The 14,760-nt window shown below is 38.0% G+C and overlaps 1 protein-coding gene across 4 annotated transcripts in view; it reads right to left on the reverse strand.

The window, feature by feature from the left end:
- Positions 1–14,760, reverse strand: part of fstl4 (follistatin-like 4) — a 218,432-nt gene that overhangs the window by 34,512 nt on the left and 169,160 nt on the right. For all 4 annotated transcript variants that reach the window (XM_025910898.1, XM_025910897.1, XM_003451400.5 and 1 more), the window contains one exon: positions 2,557–2,723. In XM_025910898.1, coding sequence (XP_025766683.1) covers positions 2,557–2,723 — 167 coding nt within the window. The remainder of the gene's footprint in view (positions 1–2,556; positions 2,724–14,760) is intronic.

Consider the following 14,760-nt stretch of genomic DNA (forward strand, 5'->3'; position numbering starts at 1 on the left):
AAATAAAACTTCTGAAAACAATCCTGTTTCCATTCTGCACAGCTCAACAGGAGAGAAAGGTGTGCTGAAAGGACTTCAACAGGAGAGTAATGTCCTGTCCCTGCTGTCGCTGGTCACCTTGCAGAACCACTGTGGTCCAAATCAACTCGTACAAAATGTTACACAATAAAAAGTCTCAAAAAGACAATAGATCTGTGTTTGTTTCTAACACCCTGCCCTTTTTTGATGCAATTTAACTGTTCTAACATATGAGGTTTAGAGGGAAGTTTGCCTTGGAAATTCTATTCAAAGCTGCCCTGCATCTGGATATTAAATGCGTAAATAATTTTTAAATTTCTATTATAGTCCTGTATAAATTGCAAGAACATGTGCACATGTTGAGATGAAATATACCCTGCATCAATGAGATATAAAATCCTAGGATAAACTTGAACATTTACCTTTAGCCCTTTATGAACTAATTTATTTGGATGTCTACATTTTCATTACTTAATGGCTTCTTTATCTTTCGTTTAGCCAGGAAGTCACTTAATCTCCAGAGATGGCTGTCCAAACTAGCTTAATTGACCAGTTGGCCACAAAAACTTGGCACGTTGCATTAAGTATGCAATTTCTCTTGTTCTTTCTGGCACCGACATCCAGTGTGTTCAGATTAACACAAGATATTAAGAAACTCCACACGCAGAGGTTATCCCATTCATTAAATCTGGGATTTTGTTTTTAAGCTTCAACTTTGATTTGAGTGACTAAAAAGGAAGCCAAACAAACTCAAGCTTCCTCTCTCCTGCCATTTAGATCACTGTGCTCTGTGAAAATTCATTATGCCTGGTCAAAAACCCCAAAGGACCTCTGTTGCCATCACCTCTCCTCCAGTCTCCACCTCAACACTTGACATTGTTTATCCGCTCATCATCACAGCGGACCAACAAGGCTGCTCATTAACATGCAATTAGTGAATTGTGATCCGGTTGTGGATAAAGCAAGGCCGGCACTGCGCTGTCACCTGTGCAGATGTGTCTAAACAGGAGCACGGCGACATAGTTCATTAAGCACTGAGCGAGGTATAATTGTACCATTTCATGGAAGGTGCAAGGGAATCGTTGTTTTCTTTATTTAATTTCTCTCCTTGGTTTTTGTCCCCCTCCTGCCCTGTTTTGGTTTCTCAGATGCCCGTGGATTATTAGGTGGGGTCGCGTGATAAGAGGTTCCGTTAAATGAAGAGCACGGGATTCTCTGCACACCTTCCAACATTTCAGATCCCCAATGAGCATTTTATAAGTACCACAAGCAGAGTGTGAATACAAAAAGAAAACAATATGCTAGTGATTAGAGACTAACTGAAAAACTCCCAGAACTCTTAACGCTTTTACAGCAGCAATGTGATTTTCTAATTTTAAAAAGTGTTAATAGACTTTCTGGTTTCAATCCATGTGAAGAGCCCCCCGACTGTGCCCCCATGCTGCTGAAGTTTACCAAATATTAATTAGGCGGTCCACTCAGAAGAACCTTTGGCAGACAAAAACGCTCACATGCTTTAAGGTTGTGAGTGTGCATTCTATTTAAGTCGATGTCAAGACTAATAAATATGTTTTATAAAGTAACTACAGGACTTTTGTAATTGTAGAGAGTTTTCTCATGAGTGCCTGGGAATTTTAACCAGCACAGTTTTACTAATATGTTTTTATATTTACACAGATCGCTCACAGAACTCTTAACCTCATTTTCAACAGTAGATCCACAGCAAACAGAAAGCTGGCAACTTAGGTGGTAAAGACATTTAATTAACTGGCAGCTAAAGAATCAAATATTTGTATCTATGGTCAGAAGAAACAAAGCAGATGAAAAGTAGATGGTAAATTTTTGCTTGCTTCTACTACAACAGTTCAAAATAACTCGAAATTTCGAGTTGTTTTCTCGAAATTTTGACTTAGCTCTGCCAATCAGTAATCTACGTAAATAACGTCCTTTTCTTGTTACCCGGAAGGATATGGCGCAGAGGAATGCACACTCAAAACCGGATTGCAACAAATTGGCGCTTTTGAGAGTACATTTGCTGATAGCAACGCCATGTAATTCGGCTAATAACACAAGGATTTCATCATTTGTGAAGCCACGCTGAAAATACTGGCTGTAATATTGGTAGCTTAGCTGTAGCATTTGTAGCTGAGGGCTTCAGCTTCCGGGTAACAAGGAAATGACGTCATTCACGTAGATTACTGATTGGCAGCAGTAACTCGAAATTTCGAGCTACTTTTCTCAAAATTTCAAGTTATTAAGTCAAAATTTAAAGAAAACAACTCAAAATTTCGACTTATGGATCCTTTTCTTTCTTTTTTTTTAGTGGCGGAAACGGGCTTCCATATATAATACCTGACTTACACAAGCAGTTTATGTACAAAACCTTATCCGCCAATAAAAATCAAACAACCTCAGTTTTTAACTGGGTATAGCCATAACGAACCAGCAACTTGACTTTGTAGTTGTGTAGTTTTTACCATCAACCGCACCAACAGCCACAAATAATTACATCAGCCATGGAAAAAGGCATGAACTCACATTGATGTCCTCCAGGTCCAAGAAGTTTAAGATGATGCCATTCCTCTTCCAGATGACTGGTGGGCGCAGCGTCCCCTGGATGGCGCAGGTGAGGACTGCACTTAGGCCCACTGTTACTGTGGAGACGCTGATTCGTTGGTCCTCGGCCAGGCTCAGCTGGACAACCTCTGTTCAAATGAGAGCATGAAGGAAAATAATTTGCAGTTGGCAGAGAAAGAGACAACAGTAAGAAGAAAGGATTGAGAAAAAGGGGAAGATGGAGAAATAACGAGAAAAATCACAAATCTGAATGAGTGCTGATGAATTGGAACTATAGCCAAGTTGAACACATTTCTAAGCATTCATCTCATTACAAGTGGACCGGGGAGGATAAACAGCTGTCCGGCTGTGAAGGATATGCAGTATGAAGAAAGACCACATATCAGAGGACACACAGCCAGCCAAATATCATTCTTCTCATTAAGGGAAATTTATGTTCATTGAAATGGCCGCCCAATTCAATTCACCTTTACGGCAAATTAAGAATTATTCTTCTCTGTTCCCGCTGGCGCTATAAATAGTATCTGTCGCCAAGATGTGTGGCCAGGCACCAAATCTACATGGTCCCAGTAAGACTTTGAATCCAAAAGCTTCATCATATACTTTGTACTGTCTTAAAGGTAGTCCGTTTAAACTAGGCTAGTTTAAACAGTGTCTTAATTATAAAATGGGTCATGGGATATATTATAACATGAAACATGTATTTTAAACTATTAAATATATTGTGTGGCCTGTATTGCACCACACCACCTCATCATTTTCTTTGCTTAGTTTTTTGTGTTTTCCATGAACTCTTTGCTAATAAATAGATTCCAGTTTTTGTATCGGTTTAAAGTTGATGCAGGTATGCCTGCTGCCAAAAGATATTATGTGAATCTGCAATTCATTCGAGTCACAACTGACATGATATGCGATCCTACGTCAATACTGGCTCAGGAAACAATTCAATAAATCTAAATAACACAGATACCTGACAAAAATCTCAGTGGAGCCAACTGAGAGCAACAATCAGCTAATCACCTCATATGTAGCTCTCACACACACACACACACACACCCACACACACACACACACACACACACACACGAACGATTTTATGAACTGATCCTGTTACATGACCTTGCAGCACTGAAATAGTTATAGAAAGGGTATAACACTGAGGATACAATAGATGCGAAAACACATGCGAAAAATACTATTACTGGAATCCCTGATGATGCTAAAGAACAAATGCAATCACATAATATTACAGACTAATTAGCATATTTTAATTGTTAAACATTGCTAAATATAAGGTACTTAATATGGTTAAATATAAGGAATAATTTGGGCCCATTAGACTTCCTGACCTATGTAAAAGCAACCTTGCACACTTATTTAGACACCGTTGCAATTCCTTTAATTTTTCTACCAATATTAGTGAACAATAGATTTATGGATATTCTCTCTCATGTGCTGTGGCATCTATCAGTGGTTTCTAGTGTAATTGTTATTCAGCGTGTTACTGCCCGACTTTGACAGTAGTGTTATTTATTTATTGCAGCTGCTAAAATTAGTGAAGCATTACAAGCTTGAAAGTATCTGCCTGCCATGGAGCTTCTTTTAGATCAAAAAAAAAATGTTGAGGAACTGATTAAGAATAAACTACACTTAGTGTGATGACATATTTTTACACACCTGACATTTTGCGATCACAGCTATCCGAATGCTTGTGCAGAAAAAAAAAAAGTTTCCTAACTTCAGCTTCCTCTCCATGTATTTAATCTATCATAACATGCAGTATCATAACACATAGACCTACATGAAGAAAAAGACTAGAACACTCCTAAATTCCTGACTGAGTAACAGTGGTGAGGCCAGCATCACAACAAATTGCCATTTTGACATCCACCAGGAACAATATTTCATTGTCCAAACAGACTTCAACGAGATGGCTAAGAGACTTTGAAATGTTTGTTGGGGAACTTGCTGTCTGAAATCCGACTGTGACAAACCCTGTTGTAAAAGACCCCGGGATATTAGCTGTCTGTTTCACATAGCTCTCCAGATGATAGATATATCCATGCTGACAGCTCGGTCTGTCAGTGATATTTCAGAATGCCTTGGGTACAGTACACTGCCAGGTCCAACAAAGTTATAATTCAGCAGATCAGTAATTTGGGTGGCAGAACAGGCTTTGAGTGCCATGTGGACAGATGAGGGATGAAATGCATTGATCTGACATGGCTTGGAGGGGTGATTTCAGGTGGTACAGTGAATTTCAAGTAGACCACTGCTCACACTGAATTTAATACAGTGCATTGGAAGCAAGACCTGTGTGGCTTGCTGTGTGTTTATGCAATGAATGCTCACTCTTAAGACAGACGCAACCATGAATACATTATTTAAGGGTAGAGTTAAAAAGTCTCCATGTTCATTTGTGAAATGTAATTAATATGAATTTTGTGCAGAACAGCTACAGTTGATACAAGCAATAAACTGTAGTCTGTAGTAACTGACTTAACACGTACTCGTAGATTTCCTTATCAAGACATCATATTAAAAATCTGGTCCTCAAACACAGCAGGAAATCTAAAATAGATCAGCTAAAAACAAAAAATAATCAAGGTGATGCAAGTGCCCAGTCAAAGTCCAAACCTTAACCTGGCTGACATCCTGTAGCCTTAAGAAAGCTGTGCAGAAACAAAAGTGTGCAAATATCAATGAACTGAAACAGCATTTTAAAGGAAAAGAGGAAAAATTTCCTCCAAATCAATGTGACGTACTGATAAAATCATACAAAAAACAATTGCTGCAACTTGTTCCTGCCAAAGGCGGCTCCACAAGCTCCTAAATCATGGGGTGTATTTAGTTTTTCAGAGTCTATTTCTTCATTTTGGCTTAGTTTTTGTTATTTGTCATGAGTTGTTGTTCACTAGAGTTTGGTTTTAAATAATTTGAAATTTAATAAAGACCAGATGACGTGATATGTCCTAATAGATAAAACCATAAAATGGATTAGGATGTTCTTTCTTTTCAGTATAACTGCATATTGAGGGTGCTAACTCCAAGTTTGAAATCAGTTTAATTCCGCAGACAAATTCTTGTTATAAGAACTAACTGTGTACTGAAGAAAAGGGAAAATAAGAAAACTGGTTGCACTAGTATGCTGTTTGTGTACTTAAATCTCTATTTGAGGACTACATCAGGTATAGGTTGGTGAATTTCAGATAGCACTGTGTTTATCTGGTTTTGGACTGAATACCTTCACTCCATCCTGTCAGAAAGCAATATGGCAGCGGTGAAAAGATAACCTTCAAAGCCCTAAAGCAAGGCTGTTACCTTCCTTTTTGCAAACCAAATCAAATAGAAAATGCACCATCAATCCCAAATCGGCGGCTGTGTTTAGATGTTTCTGTCAAAACATCATCATATGAGGTCAATCTAAACTTTTAACATTGCAGCTGATATATTAGTCATCACTTTTAATGTCTGTCAGAAACGACATAGTTAAAAAAAAGACCAATGAAAGACGGACTAGTTGTGAAATTAATCCTGACACCATGAAATTAATTCTGAGCCCATCCTTATTCGACCTGCTGAGATTACAGTCAAGAGACCAAGAAGAGACAGAAAAACCTCTGCCTTTGTGTGCAAGGGGAAAAATGGGTGTATAATATTAATTACAAATTATAATGATTGCTTTAATGTCACTTTCCAATGGAAATGAGTCTAGGTGAGTCATTAATGAATATTTTTTAAAATGTTTTAAGCTGTAATTAAAGTCTTTAGCTACTTGAAAGTTGGCTTCTGAAGAGTTAAAGTAAATAGACACCTTTAATGAGCTGAAGATGACAGTCACACATTGCAACTTTGGTTTTATGTTCACAGGCAGACCCCACTTTTCAGCACTCTTGCTTTCAAAAGCAACGCTGTTCCTCATTCACAACACCTTCAGCAACTTGTGAAGCTGCTTGATCAGACAGGTCCCCCCTGTGATGACAGACCATTTGGCATAAGGTGTTACTATGGTCACTTTTGCACATCGACTAACAGGGACTTGTTAAAAGGCAGAGCTGAATTAATTTATCAGATCAGGATCAGGACCACAGTTTCACATTATAAGACCCTACAATTACTTTCTTTTTTAATTTGACTCTAACCAGAAAAAAAAAAACACACAGCACTCTAGAGACTTTAAATCTCTTTTGCTCAAGATCTCTCAGTACAAACAATACACACTGTGATGCACACAAAATAAGTCTATACGTTGTTCCATTGTTTATCGCGGTAGTTACGTTCTAAAAATAACCCGCAATAGGTGAAATCCGCGAAGTAGCCAGCTTTATTTTTTACAATTATTATAGATGCTTTGAGGCTGTAAAACCCCTCACTACACACTTTATACACTTTTCTCAGACAGGCATGAACATTTTCGCACTTTTCTCTCTTGTTTAAACACACTCAAAGTTCAAACCTTCGTAGAAAAATATGTCCAGTATTATAGAATGAAACCAAAGGCACTCGCGGTTGCCTTTGACGATGCAAAATGTTTCATCGACACTGCTAGCGATCGAAGATTTATGTAAATTTGACAAGCTGAACGCATTCTGTACTGTGCAGGAGACACGGCACGAGATTGATTGACAATGGTCTAAAGCCAATCAGGACGCAGAACACAATGCGCTCTAAGGGGGGAAAAAAGCATGCAAAATTGCACCCCAAAAAATCCGCGAAACAGCGAGGCCACGAGAACCACGTTATAGCGAGGGACCACTATACATAAAAAAGGTAATGAAGTACCAACACATAATAATAATAATAATAATAAAATACTTCTACCACTTAGCCTACTTATAGATGCACCTATAGTACTGTATTCATTTGAAAATCCTAGATGATTTTCAGAAAAGCTGACCTCTAATTTTGAGGTCAAAGCCTTCGGGATTCATCCTCGCTTAAGATTTTTAGGAGATGCACCTATGGTATCAATTTCAAAACCCTTCGTCACCTTGTTCTTGATTTATTGCATTCACAAGATTTTTAGAAAACCTGACCTCTGACCTTGACCTTGCAGTGGAGGCAATTAACACTGGAACTTGCACCCATGATATCAGTTTGAAAATCCTAGGGTGCCTCTTTCTCAATTTATGGCATGAACAAACTTGGCTGTCTATGCCAAGCCTGCATGCTGGGTTGACGACAATATCCCATCAGCCTTTTCTTCCTGAGAGGTAAAAACTAAAGCAACATTAGAACTGAAATGTGATACTCAGGCACAACATTTGCTGTAAAATCTGATTTAAACTGGGCCCAAATTCATGTATCAAGACCCCCAAACTCCCTAAGACTGGTGGTGGTCAGAGGGCCCGGTGGCGCCTGTGTCCGGCAGCCTCGCCTCTGTCAGTGCGCCCCAGGGCAGCTGTGGCTACAATGTAGCTTGCTATCGCCAGTGTGTGAATGTGTGTGTGACTGGGTGAATGACTGAATGTAGTGTAAAGCGCTTTGGGTCCTATGGACCAGAAAAGCGCTATACAAATGCAGGCCATTTAAGACTGAGCAGGTAATGACACGGATAAAGCAGTATATTTAAACATCATTTTCTCCAATACAACATATGCTTAAAATGAAGTGAAGTGAAGTGAAGACAATACCCTTAGTGAGCCTTCTTAAATTTGTGGACTAGTCTACAGGAGGACAATGCACTACATTCAACACAGGCATCCAATGTGCACGTGTGAGTAAGGCAAATGGAGTTTGTGTTGAGTTTCCATGACGAAAGTCATTATTTAGGATGGATAGGCACTGCAAACATGCATGCATATAAATTTTAAAAAAGAAAAAACAACTATTTTTTTTACCAGCTGCTGACTATGAGGATTAAGAAAGATAAATCTGAATTCAGAGTCACTTTAAGTTCTGATAGCTGACAGGGTCAGTGTTTTACATTCTGTGTTTTATGATTTCTGTTTTCTTTTTTGGCCAGCATGTAGAATAAGTCTTAGATCATATTAGGTGAGCTGTATTGTTCCAAGACCGAAGCCTGTTTATGGAGTTGAATCGGACCATGGGCCTTTTACAGAAAACACTCTGAACAAACTCGGAGCCTAGCTATAAACAGAAAGACTCAACAGAGTTGGTTCAATCAATTCTAAGTATGTTGACCCTGACTTAAACTCATCCGTGAGTAGAGAAAGAAAGCCGTTATTAATGGAGCTCCGATAACATGATTCACCATGACAACAAGTGAAGAAGAGAAGAGCCTCCATTTTAATACAGTTGACTAATGAACATGAATGTGTATCAATACAAACAGAAAAGATGTGGTTTTCTGTTGGCCCTGTCATATTATTTAAACCCAGCAAGACTCATTTAGGTGATTTTCAGTGGAGAATATGTCGAGATTTTCACTTTGAATTTTCAGACATTGGACCTTTTAAAATGTTGCTTGACATCATTTAATGAGTGTATTACAACATGCCAGCGTATTTCAACATGAAATCTAGTCAGAATACAATCAAACTGTCTGCAGCCTGCTTTAAAAAATCACTTTAAACTATATTTAGTCCAGTTTTAGTCGTTTCAGCCGAATATTCCCTCAAATGATCATATAATGTCCAATCGCCAACTGTGACAGACATTTTTCCATCAGTGTCACTCATTCCAACACGCCGAGTGGTTGGTCGTTGATTACTATGTTATGTGTCTAAAGCTTCATATATATAAGCTTTATTTAAACAGTGATTGCTATGGTAATATGCACTACATGTTTCAGTGCTAGGGAATTGACTTACAACCTTGTGACTCTGAGGACAGAGCTGCTGAGTTAGAAAGATATAGCCTATTGATTTCATTCTGAGGCGATAATAAATCTGTTATGTAATCACAGTCTCTGTTCTTACACTGGTGACTGACTGATCCAGAAACCCAGAGTTTCCCTAATTTCAAGGTTAACAAACTCAGAGTTTACATTACACCTGCTTTGTGAAATATGGCCCAGTACATCTCTGTATTATCATCAGTATACATGTATAAAACTAATAGTTTTACTCCAGCACAGATATCTGGGACATGCCCTTAGTCTGGGTAAGGTAGCCAGAAGTGAATCCTCTTGCTTGCATGCACTGAGATTGTAAATAGTTTTTAAACTTTTCTAACAAAAATACAGAAACAACATGGGCTGTACCTTAGAAAAAATACATATTAGCACAGTTTGCTGTTGGTTGGTTCCTGCAACATCTCAATTTAGTTTAAAAACCTTAACTATGTCATCACATGTGCAATAAATGTTCATCTTTACCTGCATAAAACTCAAACAGGCAATCAATCCCTGAATATAATGGAAAAATGTGGAACAAAGCGAGACAACTTTGTGTTTCTATTATTTGTATGTTTTAAATTTTGGTGAGTTTGACAATGTATAAGCTTTCTTTTCTTTGTTTTTGTCTTTTGCTTTTGTAATTTCAGAACAATGTCAATTTTGACCTTGGAGAGACAAAATATGACTATTTTTGTGCTTGAAGAAATTAAAAAGAGCTAAAAATCTAGCCAACGATTAAGCGTCAGTTGCCACTGACGTGCACTTTAGTGCACTTTAAAAACATCCAGTCCCAGGATAATGAACTACACCCATGTTTATTTTAACTATGAACATTATTTCTGCCTTTTGTGGGACCCTATAAAAATCTGTTTTAAAAAACTCCTCCCATGCTCTGTCCTGTTCTCAAATGACCCAGACAAATTGCATATCCACAGGCAGTGCCTCCTCTGCCCCGGCTGACTGGGAAAGGTTGTCATGACATTAGCTAGTTAATGATTCCTACACTCCCCCTTTCTACCAAAATAGCTCCTACAGTATATGTAAGTTAGTAATTGACACTCTGGGGAATTCAGGAGCTCCTCTGATCGATCATCCCTGCTAACCGAGCTATGGATCAGCTGACAGGGAAGTTTCCTGTATCAAGCTCAGGAGGGATAGACATGAATAAAAAAATAAAAGTAGTGAGAGAACAGAGAAGGGGTGAGGCCAAATACTGCAAGAAACAAATACAGAAACAAGGGTTTAAACCAGAAAATAAAACAAATATGAGAAGAAACAAGGGAACTTGAGTTCGAACAAAAGTAAGAAATCCAAGTAAAAAAAAATCTATGATGAAAGAAGTAAATTAAATTAAAGATGTAAAACTGTAAGCTGTGTGTGTGTGAGAGAGAAATTTGATGCTGAGCACGTAGAAGAGCTCCTAGGGGCTAAGTATTGTAGCAAGCTCAACAATGCAACTCAGAGAGTTCCTACTTCTATGAGACCACCAAGACATCAGGCCACAAAGGAGAGAAGTTGAATGTCTTTCTTAGAGGATAAGTCCGAAGATGGAACAGTGGAGGTGGTGAGGTGCACAGCAAGAAGACAGACAAAGACATATCGAATCAGGGTTATAGGGGAAGGAGTGGGATGTGAGAAGCCATGTGAGTAGGCCTAGGAAGCACAAAACAAGCTGACAGGCACACAGTATGCAAAGTTTTGTTTAGATTACTTAATTTGTGTGTCAAACGATGTCTACGCAGCTAAGTGTAGCTAAGAAGAGAAAATATTCCACATTCCTTGGCTACATACCAATTACCCCCCCTCCTCCCAGCTAATTTAAAGTGCGAAATGAGATGCTGAACGACGACATACCACATGTCTGTGTACCATGATTCTACGAGTCTCTGCGACTGAGTGGGCCAAGTGTACACAGAGGGCATAACATCATCACTTTAGAGGTCAAGGGTTTGATTTTTTTCCACCACCCGTTTGTACCAAACCACTGCTTGAACAGCCTCAAAATTTCAGTGTCCCACAAACTGTAATCATGCTATGACTCATTCTACTTTGAAATGACTTGCTAACAAGATGTTTTGACCTAGACACCATTCACACAAGTAAAAGGGAGCACTATTAAAATTAGAGTAGAATCAAATGGTGAAATGATTTTAATTATTGTAACATGAAATTCTCAACAGTGTTTTATTAGAAAACAGAATATTCTGTAATGCGATTGTCTTAACTGAATCTCCTTAATTTGATGTACCATTCTAAAATCCTGTCTCTTCACTGACTGAAACAGAGTGCACCCAGTTTTAGACTTTGCCCAGAGCACAATCCGAGTGAAATTTTAATACAGACTTCAACAATACCTCAGCAAATGACAGAAGACAAAAAAGTCAGTACTTCATAAGCTTGAGAACGATGATATCTACAGAAGTGGGAGGTAGAAATTATTGTGGGCTGGTGATCGAAAGGCTAGTGCTGAAAAGAAGTGCACAGAGCGGCTCAGTGGAGGAAAACAGAAGATGGATGGATGGATGGATGGATGGATGGATGGATAGGAAGGCAAACAGTTTCATAAAAATCTCTATGAAATTAACTTTTACATCTTTGTGGTTACATCATCTTCCAACACTGGATCCAATTCCACAACTAACTCAACTCAGTGTATACCAGATGCACCACAGTGCTTTTCTGAAACATTGCATTGCTTAAAATAGCATTCGATATTTTTATGGAAGCCATGATAAGTTGCACGGAACATGTAAAGAGGGTACGAAGTATCCAGTAGTATGAGCTTTTGAAATAAAAGAGTCCATATATAATACATGATGCTGTGCAAAAGACATCACAGGAGTGACCTGATCGATTTGCACCAGGTGTATTCCTGGAGTAAGCGTTCATGTCTGTCCATTTATTTATTTATCTATTTGCACTGGTAGCATCTATTTTCTTAACAAATCCCTTGAAAATCAGCATTGGCAGAACCTTTGGTACATAAATGGCCACAGCACACTGCTGCACTCAAAGAGCTTGTAATTAAAAATAGTTCAACATCTAAAAGACTGCACCAAAAGAAAGAGGAGAGGAATTTACAATATCAGTCCACAAAGGAAGCAGTTCAAAGTGACATAGCGACCAAAGGCCATATAAAGTCAATTACATGTGGCAACTTCAACGGCCATAAGAACAGCTGACGGCACTAAGCACAAGGGTCCCAAGTTCAATTTTTCTCCACTTGAAGGCAAACGACTGAAGTGGCCACCGATGAGTACGAAGAATACTGTAAAAAATTATCTACCCCCTTCTTGATTCCTTAGTTTTTTGCATTTGTCACAAATGTCTCAGATCATCAAAATTGGAATAATAGATAAAGATAACCAAAGTAAGTACAGAATGTAGATTTTCATGGATGATTTTTTTTTATTAAGAGAAAAAAAGCTATCCAAAACTAATTCAGCCACATGGAGGGAGGATTTTAGGGCATGAGCTCATGTTAAAGTATCTCAAGTCTGGACTTTGACTAGGAAACTCCATAACCTTTGTTGTTTTATTTAATTATTCTTGTTTCCAGCTGTTCAAAGGTGGACTTGCTGGTGTTGGTGGTGTTTTGGATCACCGTCCTGCAGTGTAAGTGTGCTTGACTTTCATTGCATGAACTGATGGCCGGACATTCTTATTCATTATTTTGTGGTACAGAGAAGAATTGATGGTTCCAAGAATTACAGCAAGTTCCCTAGATCCTGAAGCAGTAAAGCAGTCCCAGACCATCACACTATCACAACCACGTTTGTAACCATCTTTGTAACTTAGCAACAAATGTGATGATATATGTTTTTTTACATTCACTTTATTTTAAGAATGGGTGTTAATCAAACAGTTTTGCATTATTCACATTGTAGAAACATAAATGTATTTATTTTCACCCACAGTGCCTCTTCATACCTTAAAGAATTAAGTGCTATCTCTCTCTCTCTCTCTCTCTCTCTCTCTCTCTCTCAGTCATTGTTTACTTGCCTTGGTGTAGAGTAACGTGTCACTCATGACAACTATATCGTCCTCTTGTCGTGAGTTATATATGCAAATACATGCACGACACACTTGATTATTCATATTTGACCCTCTTGAAAAAAAATATCCTCATTCGAACTCATTTGGTAAATTAAGATTCAGGCATTAATCATTAGGCTCATCGCTTAGTGAAAAGCAGCTGCTACAGTAAGTGGGCTTGATTTGCCAGCCTTCACACTTCCTACATGTTCTTGCAAAGCTGCCAAACTAGGCACAGAAACTTGAAGGATTCTAAGCAACTAAGCACTAAGGTTATTTTTTTTTCTTTTTTTTAGATACAACAACATGGATTTTCTTAGTGATTGTTGCCATGCAACCATCATAAATCATGACAACAGGCAATCTTAGACCATCGGGCGAGAAAGCACAATAGTTTTTTTGTGTGTCAAACTGTTTATAAACACAGGTTCCCTGCCGCAAAGTGCACTTCCAATCAGAGTGACACATGCTGCCACCTGTTATCTTCTGCAGCATGATTGAGAAAAAGGCCTGGACGCCTTTAGCAATAAATAAATTCATACTTTTTGTGATAACTCTGTAATACAATATCAGTCTAGCAGAGAATCATCAACTTAAATTCTATTTCTCTTAGTTGACTCTGAAATTATTATTATTAGTAGTAGTGCTAGTACTATCATATACCACTATAACAAAAGAATTTCCCAAATATGGGAAAAAAGTATTTATCTATTTTAAATGTAATGATAAATACACTGTATAATTAAACTACACAAACAGACAAATACAGGTAAGTAGAGTTGTTAAATAAATCTTTATAACAATGAAAGCTTTTAAGCTCCACTTATAAAACACAGATAGGCAATAAGGCTCAGTGACAAGAATAGCAGTTAAATGTGCATTATTGTAAATTAAAATCACATTCACACTCATTAAAACACACAGTATACAGATAAAAATAAATATGAGCAATACAGGCAATACAAGTAGTGATTTAAAGAGCATAGCATTTTAAAAATACACACACACACACACATATGTGTATATATATATATATATATATATATATATATATATATATATATATATAAAAATCTAAATCTAATATTACAATTAATCAGTCCTCACTCATTTGCAACATTCTCCACACAATACACCACAAATAATAAGGAGAGCTACCTCAATATCAACTGTAATAATGTCTTCCAAACATAATGACACCACTGGGTTTATACAGTGCAAGTAGGGAACCTGGTCTCCCACTGGGAGCCCACGGTGCGTACAAATGATCTTGGTGCTTTACTGTGCATTCAGTATGAGGGCTGCTCTCTGCAGGTGGGCTGCAGCTATTA

This window comes from Oreochromis niloticus, linkage group LG10 (assembly GCF_001858045.2).
Source record: "Oreochromis niloticus isolate F11D_XX linkage group LG10, O_niloticus_UMD_NMBU, whole genome shotgun sequence".
In the NCBI taxonomy this organism is placed as follows: Eukaryota; Metazoa; Chordata; class Actinopteri; order Cichliformes; family Cichlidae; genus Oreochromis; species Oreochromis niloticus.